This window comes from Agelaius phoeniceus, chromosome 11 (assembly GCF_051311805.1).
Source record: "Agelaius phoeniceus isolate bAgePho1 chromosome 11, bAgePho1.hap1, whole genome shotgun sequence".
NCBI classification, from domain to species: domain Eukaryota; kingdom Metazoa; phylum Chordata; class Aves; order Passeriformes; family Icteridae; genus Agelaius; species Agelaius phoeniceus.
Window position 1 is genome coordinate 16,428,775 of NC_135275.1, and position 25,764 is coordinate 16,454,538.

Below are 25,764 nucleotides of genomic sequence, written 5' to 3' on the forward strand. Positions count from 1 at the left end.
CCAGCTCTCCCTTTTCCAGGGTACCAAGGAGGGAGCTCCACCTGGCTTGTTCTCAATCATCCCATGACTTCCTTGTGTTACTCTCTGCTGACAGTTGTGGTTGTAATTGACCTGCTGTAAATTCTCGACAAGAATCATTCCTGTTCTCTGCCACCCATTATCCAGAGAAAGAGTTCTCTTTAAAGGGTCATTAAGCTGTCAGTTTATTCTTTTGAGACTTACTCTTTTAACTTCTTTCAAACTCAACTGCAGGTGTAATCCCTACAGCAAAATTCACAGGTGGTGACATAGTATGCTCTGATCGTTCATACACAGGAATAAAATTTTTGCTGATCCTTCCTTCGCCCTTGTCCATTTCTTACTACCCTATTTCTAGATTTGTAAGTCTTTGGAGATGTCTTCTGCTTTATAGTTTTTGTTTTCATTTTTGCATGAAGCAACACAACTTGCCTTTTATAAAAAAGTAACACTTACATCAGGGTAAAAGAAAGAATGTTTTGCATGCAAAGCTCTCATATCCCCTAAAGAAATTGGGCTAGAGATGGAGGAGGATTTTCCTTTGTGGAAATCACTTGTGGAATTACTTCCACAGCAGGTAGGTCATATGCTTGAAGGGCTTGGGACTTTGAGGCTAAACATTGAATGATCTGCTGGGAAGGGGATGATCCATATCAGTTCAGAGTCTCCTGTCCTAAACTACTAAAGAACAAAAAGGAAATTGGTAAACACTGCATAGCATTTTCTTAGTTAGCAGCATCAGGAGTTGAACAGAGAGTTTTATATTGCAGTATTCAGTGAGATTTGTATGTGTAACAAGCATTTTCTGAGACTTCTACTAGGGTAGAAGTTTACTAAGAATCACTTCTATTAAGCATAATGCAAAACAGTGCCTGCAGAGGGGAGAAAAAAATAATATTGGACTTGCTCTCAAGTCTTGTCTTTCTTCTCTTGAAAACAAGAGAAATTTGGATTTTATGAAGTAACTAGAATATAATTAAGTAAGGATGTTCTTCTTAGGATCAGCTATGTCACTGAGCAGAGTCAATCTTAGAAATAGTAAATATATCTCCAGAGGATCTCAGTCAAGGTAATGTTAGCTGCTTTGCTGCAGTTTAAAGGAAAAGATGAAAAAAGGGTTTATCCTCAGTGCATAAAAAGACTTGAAAGATGTAAACTTAGTTGGCAGACATCTTCCCAGAGGATAGAGCCAGAAGGCAGGAAAAGCTTCATTTGGCACCTTCCACTGGAGCAAAGCCCTACAGACTGGGGAATAGCTCGGGTGCCCTCTTGGAATGCATTCCTCTTGTCTGGACTTTAGTCCTTTAAGGGGAAAAAAAAATATCTCTGAAGTGTCATCCAGTCCCAGTGCTAGGCTGGCTAATTTATATGTATATTCATGGCTTTTTAGTGATGAAAAAAAAATCAGTTTGATTTAGAAGCACTTGTAAAAGTCAATTAATTGGTCTTAAATATAACCTGTGCACAAAAATAGTTGAACTTTTTTCTAAGTTTTAACAGGGCTTTGGTTTAGCTTTAACCGGTTTGGCATTGATTTATGCGAAACCAAACTGGGATTAAGTTTTGTTTATATAAACAAGTTTATAAGCACTGAATGAAAGGATCTTAAAAACCTGAGCTTGAGATGATAGAGGTCCTGTTTGTGGGAAGGCCTCCTTCTGTACATTTCTCTAAATTCTTCATCGGTGGTGCAGGGATAGTCCCTGATGTTGATTACGTGAGGGATCATTTTTACCTCTCCACGTTCTGTGGCATGGTGGTGAAGCTGTCAGTGGCTGCATGCTGAGAGCCCCTGTTGTTGGGCTCATGCTGTATTTTAGAGAAGCCCTGTGCAGAAAGGCCAGCACTGTTGTGTTTCCAGTGTGTGATACAGGCACGGCCGCGTGCTCAGGAACCTGGGCAGCGGGAGCCGGCGCGAGTGCGGTAACTGGGCTGAAGATTGAGGTTTCATCTGATGCATGCCTTTGTGGTAATGTCAGGCTGCCATTTAGAGAGCTGCTCTGGACAGAACACACCATAACAGCTCCCTGCTTACCTTTCAGTTTGAAATCCATTGCACAAACTCTGTTTGTAAAATTGATAAAGTGGTTCATATTAGTTTTTAAATAGACACTTTTATCATTAGGAAACAGAGTTGAGGTTTCAAATGTTTTAGTGCTGTACTCTTTTTCTTTTCTTTTCTTTCAGAATTAATCAGGTACAAGTTAGGAAAAGCTTCCAAAATCTGAACAGATGAAGATCAATTGATAAATCAACCCAGCGATTCACCATACTTTCAAGGTACTGTGCTGTGCTTAACCAAATATTTTCCTTAAGCATAAGATTCTCAGTCTCTAGATGTGAGAAACATAGAGAACAGAAAATTTGCAGGGTTGCAGAGCAAGTCTGAAGTGTTATCAGATGCAGTGGGGAGACTTTTTTAAATGCAGATGTTTAATGTATGTTTCAGTGGGAAATAAAGTGACATTGCAGTCAGCCTAGAAGGAGTTCAACTTGGCATGCAACTGCCAAACTTAGATAAAACTAAGCTGGATTATATCTTTCAATCAATTAGGTGATTTGGAAAAGTAAATTGTGGCAGATGGGGAATATAGCAGAATCAATATTTTAAATTTATTTATTTTTTATATTTTAGAAGAAGTAATCTTCCTTTTCTGAATAATTATTTTTTTTCTATTTACATGTTTCCATGATATGTTAAAGCATTTGAAGGCTGTTAGGCTCTGGCATATGCCATAGCCTACCACCTGCATCAGTCCTATTATTTTACGAGTTCAGAAAGTGGAATTGTAATCTGAGATAGACTGTACAGTTGCCTAACACAGTGGGTTTATTCTGCATGACTAGTGTTCATTGCAGAATGCTAGGAAAACAGAAAATTATGATAATATATTGAAATTTTGTCTGAAGGGCTGCTAGTGCAGATTATTGTATCAGGTACTGCTAATTCATTGAAAGATTATCTGTTTCTTTCTCTGTTTCCCTTACATTTATCTTTACTCTATATCATCATGTGCATTTCACCATTTTGTATATTTTTGCTTAACTCCATGAAAAAAAAGACTTCACTCTTATGCAAAGATATGAAGAATCCAGACTATTACAGCCTGGCCAGTATTTGCTGGGCAAAACATCTTTTAATATACTTTGGAATAGATTGCAGCAGCAGAAAGGACCATTTTGGTTAGCATGGATCTGGCCTGCAGAGTTTATTTAAGTGGCAGAGTTAGCCTGGGCTCAAGGATTGTGAGGAATGTTTGTTACTGTCTGGATCTTGCAATATGTGACATTTGAAGCTGTAATACCTGAAGTTTTTATAGCAAAATGCTTCCCTGGATTTTCCAGCCACCTGAGAGGTGGCTGTCTTAGTGAGCCCAGAGTGTCTGGGTGCAAAAACTGGCTTTGTTCTTTCTACTTCCTTGCTCCTCATCACTGAATAGGGTCACAACATCTATCAGGCTTTCATATAATCCTAGGAAAGTCTAGATTGGAACAATCCTCTGGACATCACCTGGTCCAACCTTCTGTTTAAGGCAGGTTATCTGAGGCCTGGTCAAGCTAAGGATTAAATATTTTTGGCAAGAGAAAGTTCACAATTTCTCTGGGCAGCCTGTTCCAATATGTAATTGTCCTCACAGTAAATATTGTGTTGTTGCATCTAGACAGAACTTCAGAACCAACTTGTGCCTGTTGCCTCTTGCCCTATCACTTTGTTCCTTGTGAAGAGAGTTACCTCCATCTTCTCTATAATTATCTTTTACTTCTTGGAAGACCATGATTACATCTCATCTGAATCTTCTCTTCTTTAGGCTGAATGAACCTAATTTCTTTAAATTTTTTCACAAAGTTTTGCAACCTTCTAATCTCTTTGTTGGCTTTCTGCTGGACCCTGTCCAGTTTTTTTATGGGTCTCTTGAAGTGGCTCAGTCTTCCAGCCTGTCACAATCTCTGTGCATAGGGACACTTTGGGTGGATCTGTTTGTTTTCCAAGTTTTTGTGTCACCTGCAAACTTGGCAATGTATTTATTCCAATCATCCAGATAATTCTAAAAGACATTGGATATGAATGAGCCCAGTATTGATCCCCAAAGAGCTCTGTTTGTGGCTGATTGCCATTTGATTTTGAGCCATTCCCACCCTTTGAGCACAGCAGTTTTGCCAGTTGGCTGGCAATCTCATGCTCCCCATCTGTGACCTTTCCAACTAACTCTCTTAGCACCCTCATGTGCATCCTGTCAAGTCCCACAGACCTGCCCATGTCCAATTTTTGTAATATTTTGTTGTTAACTTGCTAAGCATGTGGTCAGAGCAGGTAGCATCAGCAAAGCATCAGCAGGCAGCAGTCAAAACATGAGAAGAAAGTTTAAATTTAAATGTCCTTGTGCCAGGGTTCTTAGGATCCTTGGTTGGATGTTTAAAGCACATCAGAAGTTATGGGGCCTCAGCAGCTTCCCTTCAAGAAACTCAAGTGCTGTGAGCTGTACTTGGACCCAGAGTCTTAAACTGGCAAGAAACCAGGCAGGGTTATGAAACCTTGCATGGCAGTTATGTTCCAGCAGATCAGTAGTACCAAATTGTCCCCATCAAGTGCTTTGGTTTCAATAAATGGAAATCCAGCACTAATGTTTTGTTGTAATTGGCCTGAACAGCTGTGTACTTGAGTAATTCTAAGTTTTAATATCATATTCTCTGTGTATAAATGAGAATCTGAAAGGTCATACCTGCTTGATTCCTCTGATTAAAATGATTCATCCGCACAGTTAGGTTGCTGAAATAGTTTTAACATTTCCAAATTCAAAAGGTAATTTCAATACCTTATGTAAAATTAGTAAACATTAGTTTGATTTCCAGATCATTAACTGCATGCATTTTGTGTAGTTTTGCCTATTTACCTTTAACACTTGGAAACTTTGTATCACTACAGTGTTTTCTCTGTAAATTTCCCTTCAAGAATTGACATTATGTGGTGTCATTAAGCAGGGCAAAGATCTGTGCTCCTCTATTCATTATTCTGCTTTAGATCACTGACATATTTGAAAATTAACTAAAGGAAGTGGTTGTAGTCTTTTGCTAGATTCTTAATACATGGTAATAACATTCTTTGATAATTTGGGTGTAATAGTGTTATTGTGATATTTGGATAAACATATAAGGGCATCTCTTGCATTCTCACCCTAATGAAGAGTTTTTTGCAGATGTACTTATTTGCCTCCATTCCCCAATTCTTCCTTCTCAGAAAAGGATACCTTAAGTTAGTTCTCTAATCTTAATAATATTCTTATTTCCCCTGGTATAGGTGGTTTGTAGTAGGTATGCACAATAATTTATACTCCAGCATTTAAAGTAGCTGTATTCCAATTCTTCTGAGCATCTCCAGTTTCACCTTTGAAGCGTTACTCATAAATAAAATTACACATCAACATCCAGGATCCATGGGAAAAAGGATAATAAACTAGCATGATTTCTTATATAATTTTTTATTGTGTGCTGCTTATGATTAGTATTATTTTTGCAGGATCACAATCCTATGTGTAGTTGTAAAGGGAGAAGTTGCTGATTTCCTGGGTGTCAGAGTGAGCTACAGATAACCATAATGTGTTTTTCTTAGTGTATTAATATTTTGCCATAATGGGGCTTAAATTAAATGGTCTGTTTGTTATGGCTAGGTAGTTCTGTCTTCATCTGGATGTTTTGATTTATGTAAACTTTTTATCTCTTGCTTCCATATTTGCCCAGTTATAGTCTTACATTTCTCATACTGGAGATACATTTTAAAATGCATAGGATGTGCTCCCCATTCCAGTATTTTCAGCAGAAGGTGATGGGAGGTCAGGACTTCAGCATGTCAGCTTCTTGAGTTGTCACTTCATCCTGAATCCCACCTACCAACAAATAATGACATTTCTTCTTAGTTTTTATGCCTTTCTTGGTTATTTCATATCTTTGGCTAGAATTAATTTACTTGATTTCGTTTAGTGCCATAATGCCCCTCAAAGCTTCTCCTTGACAAATGTTTGGTGAATTCACTATTTTCCTTTCTTCTGAGTACTGATAAAGTGACAGCCCTGTGGATTCTCCCTGTCTCTCCCTTTGCACTTCAACTCTCACATCCTTTCACTCCCATTGTGGAAAATCATCGGTGAATGGTATCATTGTACTTCTGCTCTTGAAAGAGTTCGGCTGCAGATTCATCCTTCCTTTTTCATTCCAGTTAAGAGTTGTCATATCTCAGGTCCTATACAGAGGCTGTCATACAGATTCTAACTGAACAGCTGAAGTAGGTGTTCCCTGTTTGAACGGCTTTCCTGGACCACCTGGCAAAAGAATGAAACCTGCTGGTACAGGTGAAAAAATGCCTGCAGTGTCATGCCATGAAACAACCATCCGCTGCAGTTTTCAGCAGTTGCATGCTGTTTGTAGGCATACATTTAATCATAGTGTTGCCAGCCATGTTTAATCTATTGTTAAATCTACCTAGTGAGCTTTAAAAATGTGAGTTTTCCTTTTCTGTATGTTTTGTTTCCTATTTTTGTCTCCTTTCTTTGCTTTTGCAGGCTGTGTTATATGTTTTGTTTGTTTATGCTTTCTTCACATAATTATTTGACTGTTTTCTCTATGTCATATCATCCACTGTTTTCTGCTGTTTTCCTGCCTCATATTTTTCCTTCTCTACTTTCTCTTTGAGCTTAACTTAACTCCCTCTTTGTGCTTTCTCTCTGTACTCCAAATACTTGTTCTCATTCACAGGTATGAGCAGTTCATGGTTTTTCACACATTGTCTCAGTCCCAATGCTACTGCTTGGGCTATTTTGCTTCCTCAGATAAGTCCTTAGAACCAACCAAGGGCATTTCCAAGCTCCTTTTTGTTGTGTTAAAGAGAAGTATTGGCTTCTAGGCAGTTTTACACGCTTGAATGTTCTCCCCACTTCTGGCCAGGTTCACCCCACTTAACTCTGGATGTCTAATGCAGGTGTCTAATTTATGTGTGTGGTCATCCATGGCTACTTCTGTGGTCAGTGGGAAGAGAAGGGCTTCTTCAAATAGTGGTTTGCACCAGGAGGGACCAAACTGATCCCAGAAGTATCCCTTCCTCTCTGCTGACCACCAAGGGAGCTTTGGATGACAGCTCTTCTAACCGGATGTCTCAGATTTGTAACAGCCACCTCTGTTAAAGTCTACTGCTTGTACATGTGTTTTCAATTCTGATCTCCTTCTAACATGATGGATTTTCAGGGGTTTCCCTATTTTTACTTAAAATAATCAATGCATCCACGTACAGCATTATGGAAACAATGTAAGAAAATTGAACTAGTGTGCTTTAAAGAGCCCAAACATCGTATTCAGCCTAATGACTTTGTGGGGAAAGAAAGTTCTCGCCACTTCCAGGCCCTGTAAAATTAGTTTTTCATCTGCCCCTATTCCTGCTGTCTGACTAATCGGTCTTGTGCACTTGAACTGATGAACTGATCCTTCTGCTGCCACTTCCCTCCCTCTGCTGGAATACTGATGCACTCACGGCACAGTGAGAAAATATTGCAGCAGCGGAAGGTTTACTAAAGGACAGCCCGAGGCCCAGGCTGCAGAATTAGATCTTGAGTGGGAATATATAGGCAGAGAATAAAAGCTGTGAAAGAGGGAGGCTAAAAATGCAACAGCCAGATTGAAAGAGCAGAGAAGAGCCATAAAGGGGATAATCAGAGCTGTATGAAATAACAGTGGCGTGTGCTTTTACCTGTGTGGCTGGCACTTCTGAAGCAAGAGGCACTTCTGAGTAACTTGATGAGTGTCAGCTTTAGAAACTAAGAAGTTGATAATCTATTGGCTTGTTAATGTAGTTAGTTAATTGATGTAATTTTTGCCAATTGGTGATGTTTAAAGAAAAGAATCGTGATGTGTGAACATGAAATTGATCTGCCGTGGTCAACTCTGTCACTGTTAAAGGGTAGGTGATGGTGGTCTGTGACTCTGTTTGGTCACTCATCACTATATTTGCTTTATGATTTATGGAAAGTAAATAATAGAAAAACCCTTTATGAATTTGATGGACACTTGGACATATCAAGGTTTCTTTTTCAAACTGCAGCTGAGGCAGCTTTCTGACAGCTTACTCCAGGACAAAGGAAAGCTGCATGAATGAAGTTTGTAATATAAATGAAAATATTTGACACAGAGAATATAGATCTGCCTGGAACTTGCTTTATCCTGTGCCTGGAGTCTGCATTCAGCTGTGGATACTATCTTAGACTCCATTTGTGAAGCACTGTTGAAGAACTAAGCTTGAAAGCAATCAGGCAAAGGCTGTTTTCCTATCTGGCTTCTACACCACAAAAAAAGCTGAGGTTCTGTTCAGAAGCTGTTCAGCACCTGACAGACATTTTTCTTCCAGTGATGTTCTTAGCTTTGATTATAAGTAGTTTTCTATATTATAAAGTATGCTATTTGATAATTACTCAATAATGCACTCCATTCATCTTTATTCCATGAACACCTTTATTTATTCTCAGACTAAGATGAAGAGTTTTGGGAATCTACAGGCAGGGCAGTGTAACTGTCTGACACATCAGGGCCCAGCTCAAGAGGCTGATGGCCTTTGATAATTAATCCTGCTGCAAATGTCTGCAGTAGAAGTCAGTATTGCTCTCTTTACCTAAATTTTATGGTGTTGGCCTTTTATGAAGGAGCTAACTTAGACTTCAAGTTGATCAGGAGGAAAGAAAAATCATGCTAGCTGTTCTGTATTAGGTCTGCAATTTTATGAGATACATTCTGAGTGTGACATAAATTATCAGTTGGGTGGAACACTGAAACTATTCTTATAATTACAGCCTATGCTATTCCATCTGATGAGCTTGAATTTATAGATCTTTTATATGCATAAATTTGGAAAGAAACATCTCTAGCTTGTATAGCCCCACACTCGAAATAGAAAATGAAAATTAGCTAAGCCTGAGTGTATATGCACCTCTGCAGGTTAAACAAATTTATTTACAGTTCTGATTTCTGCTGTCTGGTTTTGCAAATACATGTATGGGATCTGTCAGCAGTTCCACTGACAGTGCCAGTCCTGTGCTCTAGAGTACCTGGAGAGGAGGCAGCAAATCACATTTACATATTTTTAGCTGTTCTTCGAGGATGTGTTACTGACAGTGGCATTAAGTGTGGCCAGAAATCGTTGCAGATCATGACCTGACAGTTTGACATTGGTACTTGAACATTCTAGTGGAGAAAACTCTGTGATAAATTAATTCTAAACCCAGGGGATTTAATCAAAGAGCTTGATTTTGCAAAGCTTAGACTTTATTACTTGGAGTTAGCAGGTACGACAGCATACTTTAATCCTCGCTTTTGACACGGCACGACGTCATCGCAAAGTTTAGGCAAGGGGCAGAAAAAAAAAAAAAAGGACTGTTTAAAAAAGAAATGTGAAATAACAATGAGTAGGCCCTCCCCCTGGGAGACAGGTTACGGGTACAGCGAGGGCAGCAGCGCGCAGGAAACTCGCTCGGTGTCCCCCCTGTGCCGGGCGGCCGCGGAGGGAGGGGACGGGAGGGAGCCGGGGGGGCCGGGGACGCGCCCGCCCGGAGCGCGCTTCCTGCTCGCCGCTGCCTTTAAGGAGGCGCCGGCTTTAAGGTGGACCGGCGCCGAGGGCGGGGCGCGCCCGCCCGTCTCCGCCCGCCGCGTCGCCCTCCGGTCCGCCCCCCTGGCCGGGGCAGCGGGTGCCAGGCGGGGTTGTGATGCGGCCGTTGTTTTTGTAGGGTCGCGGGGCCGAGGTAGCGAGGCGGCCCATGGAGCTGGGGTACGCCTGGCAGGCGGCGTAGCTCCGCTCGCCCCCGCTCCCTTCGGCCGCTTTGTTAGCGCGAACACAAGCGCGCCTCACCTACACGGTGAAGAGGAAGGCAGCGCTCCCCGCACAATAATGGGCACCCGGGCGCTGCCCCCCGGGCCGCCGCAGAGGTGAGTCGGCGCCGCCGCAGGGCCGCAGGTTCCCCGCGGGGAGGAAGCCGAGCGAGCGGGCGGGCTGACAGCGCCGCGGCGCTGCCTTAAGAGCGGGGCGCCACCTTAAGCGGCCGCTGACTTTTCTCGTTACATTGTAGCAGCGGAAAGAATGTCGGCGCGGGCCGCGGGTGACGTCAGGAGGGAGCAGCGCGGCGCGGCCGCCAGGCAGCGGCAGCGGCGGCCCCGCCACGGCGAGGGAGGAGGCGGAGGAGGCGGGAGCGGCGCCGGCCCCGCCGCCACCGCAGCGGCAATGGCGGCCGTCGGGGAGCGCAGGTCCCTGCCCAGCCCCGAGGCGATGTTGGGGCAGCCCTGGAGCCACTGGGTCGATGCTGCTAAACTTCACGGGAACGACGGTGAGTGGCCGCCAACACCGCCACCCCCACCCCCTCCCCCCGGCCGTCCCCAGCGCAGCCCGCGGGTGCCCCGGGACGGCACGGCGGGGTGCCGGGCCCGGCGGGGAGCCTGGGTCCGTTCCCACCCCCGGCGTTCGCGGCCGAGTTCGTTGTGCGGTGCGCGCCCCCCGGGCGGGCTCGGGAGCGGCGCGGAGCGGGCAGCGCCTGCCCCAGTTCCTGTAATCCGGGACACGGTGCGAGGAGGTCGGAGCCGGTCCCCGGAGCCCGGCACCTCCTGCCCTCGATTGAGCCTCGGCGTGGGGCGGGGAGCTCCCGCCGCAGGTGAGGCATCCCCGCCGCTGACAGCGGCTCCGGGGCCCAGGAGCCCTCGGTGCCTCCGGTCCGTGTTTACGGTGCCCACGGGGGAACGGGATACAGGTCACGAGCGGGGGTCAGTCCTACCCTCTGGCTTTTCCATGGATTGAAATCTTGTGGCTTTTTGGTTTTAGGAACAGCATTAGAAGAAAGTTTCAAGGAATACGGGAGAAACCGAGAAGCAATGCGACTTTGCCGAGAAGGTGAGTGCAATTCATTCTTGAGGAAAAGTGCAAGGAGAAGTTTTCTTCTTCATAACTACTTGCAGAGGGGCAGGCACGGGAAAGAGAAAGGGTCAGAGTTTCCTGTCGGTTTGGATTTAGGACTGTCAGTGACTGGTTATTAATTATTTAATTAATATGTATTTTGAAAACGACGAGTTAGGGCATAGTCTGTCCTTACTGTGTTTCTATATGTTGTTTGTTTGTTTTCTTTAGACTATAAATAGTCCTAAGGAAGCTCTGTGACCAACACTGATAAAATCTTCTCTTGAGTTGCAATCTTTTTTATTCTTGGTATAATCCATGTCAGTATTTCAATACCAATCCCTTCCTCTGTCATGTCATTGTGTTATGTTTATTGCTTGGTACTCTGCTAAATGAGAGTGACCTTTCACCTGTGATTAGCAAAAGCCCATTACGGCCTAGTTTCTTGCAAGAGTAACAATGCTACTTGGAGTTGTAAGCAGATGATGAATGAAAGCTATAGATTATTATTCACTTTCTAACAGACAGTGGAAAAAAGGAAATGATGAGTGTGATTTATTATGTTAATTTTTGTTTGTTTGTTTTTCTAGTTTAATGATTGTTTTAGAACAGAGAAAGTTTTAGAACCTTTCTTAATATTTTTGGTTCTTGGTTCCCTCCGAGTGCCTGAGACGTGTACCAGAGAACAGGCCCAGCTGTTTTAAATACTAGAACAGTTAGACCCAAATCATTTATTTGATGTTGTAGAAATGGAAGACTGAGTTTGTAGATAAGGTTTACAATCCTGGGAAGCAGAACTTGCCAGCGACCTTAGGAGATGATCTGATTCAGCACTTAGTGACTTGTGAGCTGCAAGCAGCAAATGAAACCTAAAGCAAGGTGGCACAGGCTGGCAGGATTGGGAGGCACTGATCCATGTTGAGCCTGAATCAAAATGGCTATTTTTTGTACAATTCCCAGCGTTGCTAAAATTTGGAAAGTGCAGTTTCTAGAATCAGTCAGTGGTCAGGGGAATGGAAGAAAGATGCAGTAGGCAGCTGTGCTGCAGTGTGCAGATTCACTTGAGTTGTTTTGCCATCTTCTTAAGTGTATCTGTGAGTTCTTAGGCACTTGAAAAATCACTTCATTACTTCATTGCCAAGTTCCCATCTAATCATTGTGCTGGATATGTAATTCATTTTTCTGAATAGGCAAATCATTCAAATGCTAAAAAAGCATTTACAACAATAAACACACACATTATCCTAGTGAAGATTTTACCAATAAGGATTTTCAAACATTTGCTCTTATTTCTACCTCTTAAAATGCAAGCATCTAAGGTTTCCAGATTCTAAAGATTAGCTGGCAGGGTAAAGAATAATCTATCCTATTTTTTTCCCACTGGAGAGAGATCATGAAACTGTTTTTGTGCAGGCTGATCACTGAGACACAGCTTTTCTGCACTGACTCCAACCATGTGAATGATTTGTAGGGTTGTGAGTTGAAGGAATTTCATAAAATACTTTGAGAATTAAAAGTGAAACTTAGTAGCCCTGTCAGGCTTCCAGAAGTCTATTTATTTTGGTTGCTTTATGACATATGAATGAGACACTGACTTGGCATATACCTGTAGCTGGCCTGTAGGGAGCTTGGCCTGCTACAAAATAGAGCTAAAATACTATTAATAAAGTTTAGATTAACTTAACTTAAGGAACTAGGGGAGCACCAAACATGCCAGCATATGTATGTGTTATCAAATAAAACTTTGAAAATGCTGTAAATGATTCATTTTCCCAGGAAGAATTTTGCATTCAAAATTGAGGAACAGATGTGTATAAAGTAATTGGACTTTCTAAACCTTGGTTCTTAACAGAGAAACATGAACCAAAAATATAAATTTTGTTAAATCCACTTTAACCTCAAGACTTTTGTCGTGGTACCCCACAGTACGTTAAATACAAGTAACAACAGAACTCCTTGTGTAAGAAAGTTATTTCTCTACAGATTGGGAGTTGACTCTGAGGCCCGACTTCACAAAAGGATTTCAAGGTTATTTAGGCTAATTTAACCTTGCATTGCAACTCTTCCAGTTTGCATAAAATAATTAAATATTCATGGCCTGGAGAGGGAGCAGAAGAAGGAACATGACTTTACAGCCCACATATTAGAACTGGGTTCAAAACCAAGAACCATTTTCTTTATTTAACAATTGTCAGGCTCCCACTGGCCTGTGTCCCCACTGGGCTATGGATGGTAGTTGTTTCTTTTCCCATGTGCTGTTCTCTGCATCTCATGGTAGGAAAGGCCTCATCCTCAGCATGCCTGCTGGCAGGAGGTGGATTTCAGCCTCACCAGCTGAAGTCTCCTGTTTGAGAGTTTGAGTCTCCTGAATGAAGAGTGAGTGTTCCTCTTGTTGTAACCCTGTATTAGAAAAGGAGCTTTAACATTGCCAGCCTCTCCTTTTGTTAAGCTTTAAAGGCAAAGAATGATGGATGCTATTTTAAAGGAATAAAGGAGGATGTAACTCTGTAATTCCAGGGCAAGCAGTGGAGAGAAGCAGAATTTCAGACACACCTTTGTCAGTGGCACTTTGTATTTGCTGATCAGGCAGCTCCTCTCTCAGCATTTTAGTGGTTGTGAAGCCTGATGAGTCCTTAATACCTGTTAATGATGCTAGTTCATGCAGGGATCAGAAAACATGGGGTTTTTTCTGTATCTAACCCTCCTTGTCATAACCAAGCTCACATTGAAGTAAGAACTAGAATTTGAATTTGGGCTTCCCAAACTCCCAGTGTTTGTGTCTCCATGTACTTCCATGTTTCTTTTTCACTGCTCTTACATGCTTTCTGTTCTGCTAATACATAATATTAAATCATTCTTGCTGGGATCCTCACTGACCTTCATCAAAGTGAGAAACTGGCTGGATACTTTTCTATATATTGCTTTTTGAGACAGTAACAGTCCACACTGAGCTTTGATGTAGAAATCAGCTGCAGGAATAAGATATGGGCCCAATGGACTTGACTTGCTCTTGGTATGGAAAATCCCCAGGAGATGGAAGTGAGAGAGGGATACCCATTGGGATGGGAAGATTTTACTTTAAAATAAGCCTTAAACTTTACTTTGACTTTGTATACTGAAACCTTCTTCTGCTGAGCAATCCTATCAAGGTAAGAACATGTTAGAAGCAATTGTGCTCATTAGTTATTTTCATATGTAATTGATGTGACAATCTTTTGGCTCATGCAGTCGCTTAATTACTTACTGCCTTGTGAACCAGCTGAAGGTGTGAATCCCCTGCCACTCACTTGTGCTGTGATGAAGCAAGGATAGCATGTTGCATTGTAATATGTAGATGAATTCCAAAACAGCAAGGCAGAAAATCTCATCCTCTTCATGCATTTTTCCTGTATTTTAAAATGAAACTTTGCTGAAGTGCATCTTCCAAACGTGTGTGATAGTGGGAGCAAGTGCCATCAGATGCAGCCAAAATGTTTTCAGTCACTCAGTTCATCTTGGAGGTGCAGCAGATCTTAAAAGGAGTTTGATGTGTCTGTAGTACCTGACACTGTTTGATTTGAAAAAAAATTATTCTTTCATGTCAAACCTCGTAATCAGTGCTTGAAACAGTTTTTCTGGAGATCCTTGCTAACTTGTGCTGAATTTAGTTTGCTTTTAAGGATTTTTCTAGCCCATTGTTGCAAAGAGCATCTCTAAATAGAGCTGTGCCTGTGAGTGTATAGTTCATGCGTGGTAACTTTGACAGGCTTCAACAGAGGCAACTGTTGCTTCTTGCAAAATTTAACAACAGGTTGGCTCATTTTGCTCTGTGAAAGAGTAGAGAGGCTGTGGATAGAAACAGTGAGAACCAAAGTTGTTTATTGGGGCTGAGGTCCTAACCCTCTCCCACCACCAAAGAACTCTTGACTCTCCCCTCAACCGATTGCTAAAGGTTGTCATGAATGTTCCTTTAAATAAAACAAGAACATGGAGAAAAAATCCAAAATAAGAAACCCAAAACCAAGCCATCCCCACCCCCAAATCTGTATTTGAGAGTCAGAGAGATACAACCCATGTACATCATCATTAAATACACCATTACTTATTAATTTGTGCAACCCTTTTGAAGTGGTTGGGATAAGTCTCTTGTATTCTTATACTGACTCATAAAATAAATTTGAAATACTTAAAATTATAAGAAAAGAAACTATGGCATCTCAGATGAGAAAATAAAAATATGGGGAACAGAAAAAGAGATTTGGCAAGACAATTTAAAATTCAGTGGGTTTTTTTTTAAGCGTATTCAGTGCGTGCTGAAACTGTGGTGTCTTTACTAGAGCTTAAGCACCTCATTCTTTCAGTCACACATACAGCCCCTTTTTTAGTTTGTTTGGGTATTTTTGGGTGTGTTACATCCTTTGAGAGGTGAATCCCTTGCTGCTGTCTATATCAAGCACTTCATTTGTAATGTCACCATAACTTAGAGTTAACTGGCAACAAAGTAGAGGAGGAGGAGGAGGACAGAACATCTGTAACCTGGGTCCCAGGTCAGAATTGGTGTTGGCTGTGGGGTGATGTAGCACAGTACCAGTCTTACAGCTTTTAGAATATTCTGTCTTAATAAAGCAAGCAGTGAGTTTTCTGTGGGAATGCAGATTGTCAGGTTTTGGTGGGCACCTTCAGAAGGCACTCTGAGAGGTTTAGTGACAGTAGGAATTAGTCAGGAGAGCAGGTGGGAGCAAACTCTGTTCAGCGTTGTGTCACCTGGTAACAGCTGAACTTCTGATCTTTGACAGTTAATATATCTTGGGGATAAAAAAAATAAAGGCTCTGTGAACCTCTAGGGCATTCAGCAGAAGCTTTGAGGTTTGATTATATTAATTGCTATTAATGGAAGTTACCAGAGCTGTGACAGTACTAAGAGCCATGTGATGAACCCTTGTTCTTCTTCAGCTCTTTCTGGGCAGGGCTGAGCAGTGAAATCCAGGCCTGGGAGGCTCACTAGAAGCATCTTTATCACATAGACCCAAGGTCTAGAATTTTCCCAGCAGCAGGTTCCATAAATAATTAAAGCACTGCTGAAACTTCTGTTCCAATATTAAGTTGTAAATACAAGTAAGAGACAGCATCTTATTTCAAATTTAAATTTGTTTTTTATTCAGCCTTGGGAGGTGCTTAGTTGAGTTGATTTTTTGTTGTGTCAGATCATATCAGAGAGATGCTTAAAGGGCTCTGTAATCCTTGACTACCTGCAAATACACTTGTGAGAATTTTTAAAAATTCAAAATAAATATTTTAAGATAGCAGTACAAGGTGCTATGCTTCTTTTTTGACATTCTGCATAGCTCTTCACAGTCTGTAATCAGATAAATCTCTTCTTCACTTCATTGCATTTTAATTGACTATTTACACAAATTGTTTTAAGGTTTTGTGGACTGGTTATCGTAAAACAATTGCAGAGAGACTTTAAGATTGCTTTGAACTGTTTAGGAAGACAGGAGGTTTTATGAGATTGCTTGAAAAACATGCAATTTGAAAGGATGCTTCTGAAATTGTCTGCAGTGATTGGCCCTAATTTTTTACTTGGTTCTTTTTTTCCTTTAAATTTAAGTTCTGTTTACAATATTTAATTATTTCTGATGGCATGAGTCAGGTGTTATAAATAGAATATTGTGATGTTAGACTGCAAGTTAGAACTGTGTCATCTCATATGTTTTAAAGATACTTGGCAGGTTTTAGGCATTACCATAATATTAGTGTGGTATTGCAAGGCCTTGGGGACTTTGGCTGCAAGTGCAGCCTCAAGACTGTCTTGGTCTGTCCATAATATGTGAGGAGGCAGGATATTTTCTTTTTTATTTTTGAAATAGTTGTCTGTAAACATACATAACAGTCAGGAATTCACTGTTATCTAATCCTTCTTAAGTGATATGTATGATTAGCTAGGTTATCCCTGTGCAGAAGAGGTGATGTCTTGGTAGTACTTAGTTAAAGATTGGTTTTTGTAGTGTTTCTGTGCTATATTTAACAACAAAAACTCAGTGAGAAAAGAACAAGGTAAAAAATATGTAGAAATGTGACTTTAATACAAGGTGGTAACTTTGTCATCTAAGTAGAGCAGGAAAGACAAAAAGGCTTAGTGAAGGATACTTTTAAATAAATTGGGTTAAGAGGATGCAGATTACTCTCTCTAAGGTAACTATTTTACAAGGTATTTCTTCCATTGCAGCAGATCTATAAAAGTGAATGTCTCCAGTTCTTACAGCTCTCCTGGCCATGCCCAGCCTGTGGCTGGAACTGCTGAAGGTTGTCTGGGGATAGGTGTGATCTCTTGTCTCTTACAAGACGGAAAAGATTTCATCTTTCACAAACCATTGTAATATTTGACTTGTAATTAACTATTCTAAATCATCTCTAGGATGCTTGAAAATTGTTTCTCCTCCTGTGTAATGAATGAAATAATCCACTGCTGTGGAACTTCCCCATATGTATAATATTCAATGTTATTTCCTAGGCATTCTTACAATGTAGGTGACAGCACAGAGATGAATAGAGCTTTGTACTTACACTTCAAGTTTTTTAGCAGCAAGTGTTGAATTCTGACAAAGGGAATTCAGAGTCTAATGTAGCAGAGTAGCATGATTATAAAAGCAGTTGTCACAGAAGGCAATAAATTTATTGTAATCTGTGTTCCCACTGCTAGAAGGCTTTGCTCAGTGAAAATCCTTCCCTGCTTGTGCAGGCTGTGTGCAGCTGTGAGGCAGGACTGGTGCTGGTGCCTCTCACACGGGTTCTTGTGACAGGTCAGACACCCTGGAAAGCCCAGGTACTACTACAGGGTATGACAGGATGTGACTTCATCAAAGTAAACTGCACATGCAGCTGCTCCTACATGGCTTGGAGTCATGATTGCTGGGTTTGGAGATGGCAAATACTCTGGGCTATTGACTCAGCTAGATTAGAAATACTCAAATGCTCAGTTACTTGTGTGTGCCCGTGCCCATCAGCCCTGTGGAATAAGCTGGTTTGTGGTAACATGTTCCACATGAGAAACATGGTTTATTTACAAGTTCACCCCCACCCTGCTCTCCACTTCTGATAGCTTTGGCATAGCCCATGGATAAACTTCATTGGTAATATAAGGGGAAAAGGAAAATTGGTTATGCCTTGTTTTTCTGCTGGGGGGATTATAATAGGCAGAAAACATGCAGTGTTCTTGATCTGCTCTTCCTTCTGTTGCTAAGCAGGACTTGAATCTTCATCAACTGTCTGTAATGCAACAGAAAATGCAGCTTTCTCAGCTGGCACTGAAGAAAATATGTACAAAAGAGCTGAAGGACTAAAATCCTGTAGGGAGCAATTGAGGTTAAGTCCATATTGCTTTGAAATCTAGAGCTCTCATTGTTTTCTTTGCAAGCAAGTTGGTTGGATGCTTTCTCACTGATACAGTTGCCTGGAAGTCCTACAGCAGCTTGCCTTAAAATGAAGTGTGGAGGCTTTAAAGAGTTAAATTTGAAAATCAAGTCCTTTGATAAATACACAGTAAATTGGATGTTTGCTTTCCATGGACATCAAATTCTGTTGTATTTTACCCTTCATAAATTTAACTTTCAGTCTATGGTTTTGTTCATTGACTGCAGAAGTGGCATAGTAGGTGCTGTGAGTAGGAAGATGAGAGTTCTGATGGTTTATCAAGTGTTACCTGGGGATGTGGGATCTTGCTGTGAGCCACTGAAGTCAGCAGAGTTTTTCTTGTGACTGGAGGGAGAATGTAGGCCCAGGTTGAGGGGCTCAGTGGGTGAGAGAGGAGAGAGCCATGTTCAGTGCAACCCCACATCAGACAGACACCAAAGGTACTGCACTATGCAAACATTTAATTGTCTGTCCCTAGATATTACAGCCATGGCTTTGTCAAGGTGTATATACCCTAAATTACACCCTCTGGCTATTGTTTCAGGCAAAACTACAGAGGAAAATTTGTATCAGTTTACACCTAGGGTGTGGTTCTACAATCTTTTTTTTTTCCTCCTAGTAATGCTGGATTAAGCAGCTCCTGTCTCTGCTGAGTGAAACACTTGTGAAATAAAGTTGTATTCTAACTGTAAAGTTGTTTCCAAAACAAGTTGATGGCTGCTTAAAGGAGAACCTTAATTTTCCATCATGTGTTTGGTCTGGAAATCTAGAACCCATTGGACTGTGCTTAATTATGTATCTTTTGAGAGTGAACCTCATCTGATTTTTGCATGTCTGCCTACAAGACTGTATAGCATAATAGATCTTGTGTGTTGGTTATGTCTGAGTGTTAAAGATGTCATGTCAGTGAATAACCACAGTGTAAATCAGGCCCAGTTGTAAGTGGTGTATTGTAAAAACTAAACAAGTAAGAACTAGTTGTTGTTGTTGTTGTTACTATTATTACTTAGTATTCTTTTAAAAATTTCCTTTTTCATAATTAGTTATGTCAGGAGGCCAGGTAATAGAAATTGGAAGTTTTTCTAACCTTCCTGAGGTGGTTCCTAGTAACTCTGTGAACTGGAGAAAATGCCATTTGAATTTGTGTTACTATGCTGAACAAGACTTACAGCATCATTTATCTTTATCTTTTACTGGAGGGCTGTTACAAATTATGGTAAAAGGAGAAAGAAGCATCATTTATACAGTATACATAAATGTGTTCCATACCAAATACTCCTTTTATCCCTTAAGAAGAAATCTATACTTGTGTGGAATATCCAGAAGCCTCAAATGCTGCAAAGATTTGGGTTAACTGGCAGTATTTTTGATGGATATGTCAAAGGAATAGAAAGTGTTCCCAATAATCAGACAGTGTGGGTGTTGGATTATTGAGACAGCCATATAAAATAATTTGGAAAGCACTTTTCAAAATAATACATTTTCCAAAGAATTTCTCCACTTTTCCCAGGAAATATTAAAATTATCTATTTCATTCCTGTTCAATTAGAATGACTCTAGAAATATATTACAGGAGTTTAACTTGCCTCTGACAACTAGAAGGCTTTTCTAGGCTTTGGTTTATAACAAATACAGTTTTGGGATTTAGGATAGTGTCATGGTTTGACACTGGCCTAATGCCAGGCACCCATGACAGTTTCTCACTCACCCTCCCCTGCTACAGCTGGGCTGAGGAGAGAAAAATTTAATGAAGGCTTGATGAGTTCAGATAAGGACCAGGAGAAAACACTCTAAGGGCCAAACAAGTTCAACTTAGAGGTACGAAGTGAATTTATTACTAACAAAGATAATGAGAAGTAAAATAAGTCCTTAAAACACCTTTTCTTCCCCCAGCCATTCCCTCCTTCCCACCAACAGCACAGGGGGACAGGGCCTGGGGGATTTGGTCAGTTCATCACTGAGGGTTTCTTTTGCTGCTCCAGGAGAGGAGTCCTTCCCCCGTGAGGCCGTGGGGTCCCTCCCAGGGGGGACAGTTCCCTGTGAATTCTCCAGAGTGGCTCCACCCTCAGCAGCAGCAGCCCTGCAGCACCTGCTGCAATGTGAATCCCCCATGGGCACACAGCCCTCCCAAACTGCTGCAGTGTGGGTCACCCTTCCATGGGATGCATCCTCCAAGGACAGGCTGCTCCAGCCTGGAATCAGGGCCCTCTCTCCAGTGGGTCTCCTGCTGGATCCCAGCCTCCTTCAGGCACCCACCCACTCCAGCATGGGCAGCTCCCCCTCGGGCTGGGGATGGATCTCTGCATTCCCCATGGATCTCTGCATCCCTGTGGATCCCCAGGGGCTGGGGGTGGATCTCTGCATTCCCCATGGATCTCTGCATCCCTGTGGATCCCCAGGGGCTGGGGATGGATCTCTGCATCCCTGGGGATCCCCAGGGGCTGGGGGTGGATCTCTGCATCCCTGGGGATCCCCAGGGGCTGGGGGTGGATCTCTGCATCCCTGGGGATCCCCAGGGGCTGGGGGTGGATCTCTGCATCCCTGGGGATCCCCAGGGGCTGGGGGTGGATCTCTGCATCCCTGGGGATCCCCAGGGGCTCAGCTGCCCCACCATGGTCTCACCATGGCTGCAGAGGAATCTCTGCAGGTGCCTGGAGCACCTCCTCCCCCTCCTTCACTGGCCATGGTGTCTCCATGTTGTTTCCCTCACATGTTCTCACCTCCTCCTCTTCTCTGGCTAGGAAAAAACTGTGTCCCACTTTGTTTTGATTTTCTTCTTAAATCTGTTATCACAGAGGCATTACCAGCCTCTGTAACTGGCCCAGTTTTGGCCAGCAGCATGTCCATCCTCAGAGCCATCAGGGACTGGCTCTGCTGGGCATGGTGGAAGCTTCCAGCAGCTTCTCACAGAAGTCACCTCTGTGGCCCCCCACTACCAAAAACCAGGCTGTGCAAAACCAACACAGATGTTCAGATAATATGTTTTTTAAAACATAGAATCTGTGTTTGAATGTGTCTGTTCTGCTCAGCTAAGAGAGATGGCAGTTGTCCTGCTCTCACTGGTACTAAATAAAAGTATTTGAGAGGAAAGGCCTAAATTAATTTCCTAATAGGCAGCATTTATTTCATAAAAGTACTTAAAGATGAATTCCCAAAAGCAAATTTGTTTTTCATTTCTGTGAAGTTGTGTTACTCAAATCAACTGCCTACAAATCCGGCTTGTTAAGGAACTTCTGTTCTACATTGTAGTTTGTAATTTACAGAGGAGAAGTTTTAAGCCAAATTCAATATATCTGTGTTACCTACCAAAGACAATGTAATATGTGATTATAATTCTTGTCCTAAATACGGGGTTGGGGCTTTTTGTGGCCAAGTGATTGAGGAAGACTTTTTCTACCAGTTGTGTTGTGAGATTTTTAGGGGGAAATATCAATGTCTGAGCTGTACCTGATACAGTTTGATTATGGTTTGTATCTAGGCTGGACAGAGCCCTCTCCTTGTCTGATATTTCTTCTGTAGAATCTGTTTTAACACCAGCTGACTGTGCCTGGCTGTTTCAGCACCACTGTTTCCATGGGGTGTTTGGAGAAGTCCTAAACACATCAGTCCTTGTTTATGAAGTTTCCTTTTGGTTCTGCCTGACTCCCACCTTGTGCCCTGAAACGTAGGGACACAGACCACTGTGTCATTTGCTGGAATAAAACTTGTAAGTTTCTTTTCTTGTTTTTGTGGCCTGAATTTAATGATCTGAAGTGTTAGCTTGATACTCTTGGAGATAAGAAAACTATTTTTATCCTCAGGGTAGAGCACAGGAGTAAAATCTTCAGTGTGCTGTCAACATGTCTCATCTGAGGCTTGTTTACAACTGCTTGGGATGCAAAAAGGGTTCTCTGTGCAACAGTGCAATTCTCTGTCCTCCTGCTGACACCATCCAAAATTCTCATGGATAGCCACAACAATGTGAAGAAAGGGCCCTGTCCCAGGAAAGGGCAAAAATCACAGCCTGGGTAGATGGTGCTCTTCATTATGAAATAGGAAGACATGATGGTAGGGTGCAGCATCAGCAGTTTTATTTATAATTTAATCCCTCCAGGACTTTTCCTGCCCTTGGTGACCCAGGCCTTGCAGGGAGCGTGGCGTCGTTTGTCATCGCCGTGCCCGGGGTGATGCCATTGACTCACGGGAGCATTTGGGGTGTCCCTACTGTCATGGTGGCCTGGCAATGCTCTTTCTTGGACTCCTTTGGCATTTTTCCCCACGTGTTCCACGCTGTTGCTGGAAGCAAAAGCTTTTGAGCCGTTTCCAAACCCAAAGCAGTGCATTGTGGGCCAGCGCAGGGAGGACTGGATCAACAAGTTTGGCAGCAGCAGCTTTGGCTTCCTGCCTACCCTGGATAGGCACCAGTAGAGATTGCCTCAGTCTCCCAGTGAGCCTGAGCTGAAGATCCCAGCCTGGGTCCTGAAAGTCATGTGTGTACAACTGCTGTGCCTGGCAGAGGATCTGCCTCTGTTGTAAACCGTGGTTTTGTTATCCTGGATATGTTTGCAGTAGTTATCTTTTATCTGCTTCAGGAAGGTGGATGTTCTATTTGTTTTCAGTGTACTGGAGGGTGGTAAACTCTACAAATTTGTTAAAATATCAAAGGATCCTGTTTACCTTTGAGTTTTCTGTTGTCTATTTAATCTTACTGTTTTTATCCTGAGTCATCCAGGGGCAGTTGACTGGTGCTCTGAAGTGTCCTTTTCTGTGTGTTTTTGAAATACCAACTCGGTGTTCTCTGTTGTGCCTGTTCCTTAATACTGACCCCATGTGTCTTCTGTGATTTCCCCTTTGCAAATAGGCTTCATCTTGTAACACAATGCATCAGGAGCACCACTTGAGGTCTGGGGGTTTCCTGGGGGAGCAGGACACCACACAAGACACACTTGCCTGTGTCTTATTGCACAATTGTGCTCTGAATATGTCTAATCTTGAATCTGCATAAGGATCACTTTGTGGTGCTGCTTATATAATAAAGTTTATTGGTTTTATGTCCTTTTTGACATGAGATGTCTACAAATTAAAGCTGGTGCCTGTTTCAGTAGTTTTCCTTAGAGCAGAGCATTTTGCTCCCTATCTGGCCTAAGAAAGGGAGAAAAGTTCTTTTTTTCACCTCCCACTGTGTGTTTAGGTGCATTCATACATATCCAATACCTTCTTCCCAAGTGTGATGGGTACTGTTACCTGCAGAGAGACCAGAGGAGGGAAGTAGTCTTAGAAGTATCTGTCAAAAATGTGAGTTGGACCAAACCAACCAAATCAAAACATTAAGTAGTCTGAGCAAATTCTTTTCTCCTTTGCTGTTATTATGCTCTGCTGAAGGTGTTACTTTCTGTGTGCATCACAAGTGGGCTGGTGTTCTGGTTATGTTAAAGAGGCCCAGACCATGAAAGAGCAGAAAAATTACTTTAAAACAGTTCAGTCCTTTCAGATCTTCTGCATGTATAATATGATCTAAATTATCTTAATTTTTTAATACATCTTAATTTAAAAATATTCCAAGTTGCAGTCCTTCCCAACCCCTTTCTGTTGAAGAGTGAAATTGGTGATTTCAGTAGTGGAGAGCCAGTGCCAGATATGGAAGAATAATACCTGATGCAAATTTGTTCACCCAGTGTTTTCAAAGTCTTTTTTTTTCCTCTGTAACACACATATCATGTATTTTATGTGTAATATTTGGAGATGGAATTTTGGAAGATTTTGTGAAGACAGGATCCAAAAATAAGGCAAATATCTCCTAACAGTGAAGAAATACATCTTGGAATAAGGATAGCATTGGGTTTAATCTAAAGAGGAGGTAGGTGACATGCAAAGGCAAACCCCAAATTTCTTCTTTAGAACAATTCAAAATTCCATAGCAATAAAAGAAACTCACTTCCACAAAGATGTTTTAGGCAGAACTGTGTTTGTGTTATATCACAAATAACCAGCAGTGAAATTACTGACCTTATTCTGTGAATGTGTAGCCTGATTTTTTTTCCCTGCTTACCTATTTAATTCATATAACTGTGTGTCAGAGGGCAGCTAGCACAGATTTAAAGCCTAACCCTTCTGAACAGGTGGGTCCCCTCTTGGAAGGAAATCTCTGACGACAGTAGCTCTGTATGTGCTGGAATATATCAACTGTAAGACATAAAGACTCAGGGTTTACCAGTTCCTCAGCTAGATAATTGAAAAAGTCACATTTCTTTGTCTAAAGGTATGCAATAGCCAGGTTCAAAATACTGTGTGTAACTACATGTGTGTTCAAATACATAGCAAGTAGGTTAGTAAATAGGTTTACTGCACTATAACAGCAAAAACACTATTTTATTTTACACTTTATCTTCTGATCTTATTGACTATCACAGTGCTGTTGGGGTTTCTTTGCTATAGTACATTTATATGCCTGTTGCTGTGCAACTTACATTATTTTTATTTTATTGTATCAAATGAAGTCCCAGTAAATCTGCAAAGCAAAGGAAGTAAATTGTACTGAAAAAACTAATAGTGCCTGCCAAATTGAGAGGAGTGAGGAAGTGTAAGCTGGTATGTGAAGATCAACAGGCATTAGTTTCCTTGTGGCTGTATGAGGCATGATTGAAACAGTCTTATTTTTGAGGTGGATGTTCCAGTGCATGGAGAAAATGGGAGTGGCAGGGGTGGGGTGGTTTTAGGTAGTTGGCTTGCCTAATAAAAGAAAATATTGATATACAATTCAGTTGACAGGTCCTTGTGTGTTGTTTTCCTTACTTTTTTTTTTTTTGAATATGCTGATTTGCTCCCTCAGGTATCATGTGCATAATGTGAAAACTCAGTGTTCTTTGCACAAAGATGTGTTGTCTTTGCACAGTTAAGGAATTAACACCTTGCTGCTGTCACACAGGAGTTGGGGCTGTGGCCAGCAGGGAAGAGAGGGAAAAGGTGGAAAGATGAGCACTGTGCATGTCCCAGGTAGCAGGGAAAAAATTTTTGCTAAATTTTGGAGTGTTCTATGACAAGAGATGTAGTCACAGGCACATTGTGTTCCTCCAGCTCCCACTAGTAAGAAAATGTGTAAATGGAAGTGGCTGTCACTGCTGTGCTCTGGCAGTTACTGACTTGCAGCCAGCCCCCAGTCACAGGGCTGGATGTGGACAGTCAGCAAAGTGGCAAAAGTGCCACACTTTGACCAGGTTTGTTTTCCCTTAAAAGCATGCCTAGGTAGGAGATGGGAGAGGCTGAGAAGCCTGGAACACGTTCACCCCTTGCAGTCACGTCGTATCAAAATACTTCTGCAGCTTTATGTAAACTGTGAGTTTAGGTTTAAATAAAACAAACTTCCTTTTTCCTACTCCAGAAGTACAGCTGCTGCAGAGTACATGGAGTGCTGTGTGTGAAACAGGAGAAAAATACCAAACCTGTTGATGTTAGAACAATTCATAATT

At 41.9% G+C, this 25,764-nt stretch overlaps 1 protein-coding gene across 8 annotated transcripts in view; it reads left to right on the forward strand.

Moving 5' to 3' along the window:
* Nucleotides 1-25,764, forward strand: part of ATXN7 (ataxin 7) — an 87,301-nt gene that overhangs the window by 16,725 nt on the left and 44,812 nt on the right. For 2 of the 8 annotated variants that reach the window (XM_077184369.1, XM_077184368.1), the window contains exons 2-4: nt 2,206-2,298; nt 10,113-10,367; nt 10,856-10,924. In XM_077184369.1, the coding sequence (XP_077040484.1) occupies nt 10,124-10,367; nt 10,856-10,924 (313 nt within the window). In that variant the 5' untranslated portion in view covers nt 2,206-2,298; nt 10,113-10,123. Of the gene's footprint in view, nt 1-2,205; nt 2,299-6,160; nt 6,363-9,706; nt 9,973-10,112; nt 10,368-10,559; nt 10,689-10,855; nt 10,925-25,764 lie in introns of those variants that run through there. The other 6 variants (XM_077184370.1, XM_077184373.1, XM_077184367.1 and 3 more) reach the window with 6 other exon arrangements.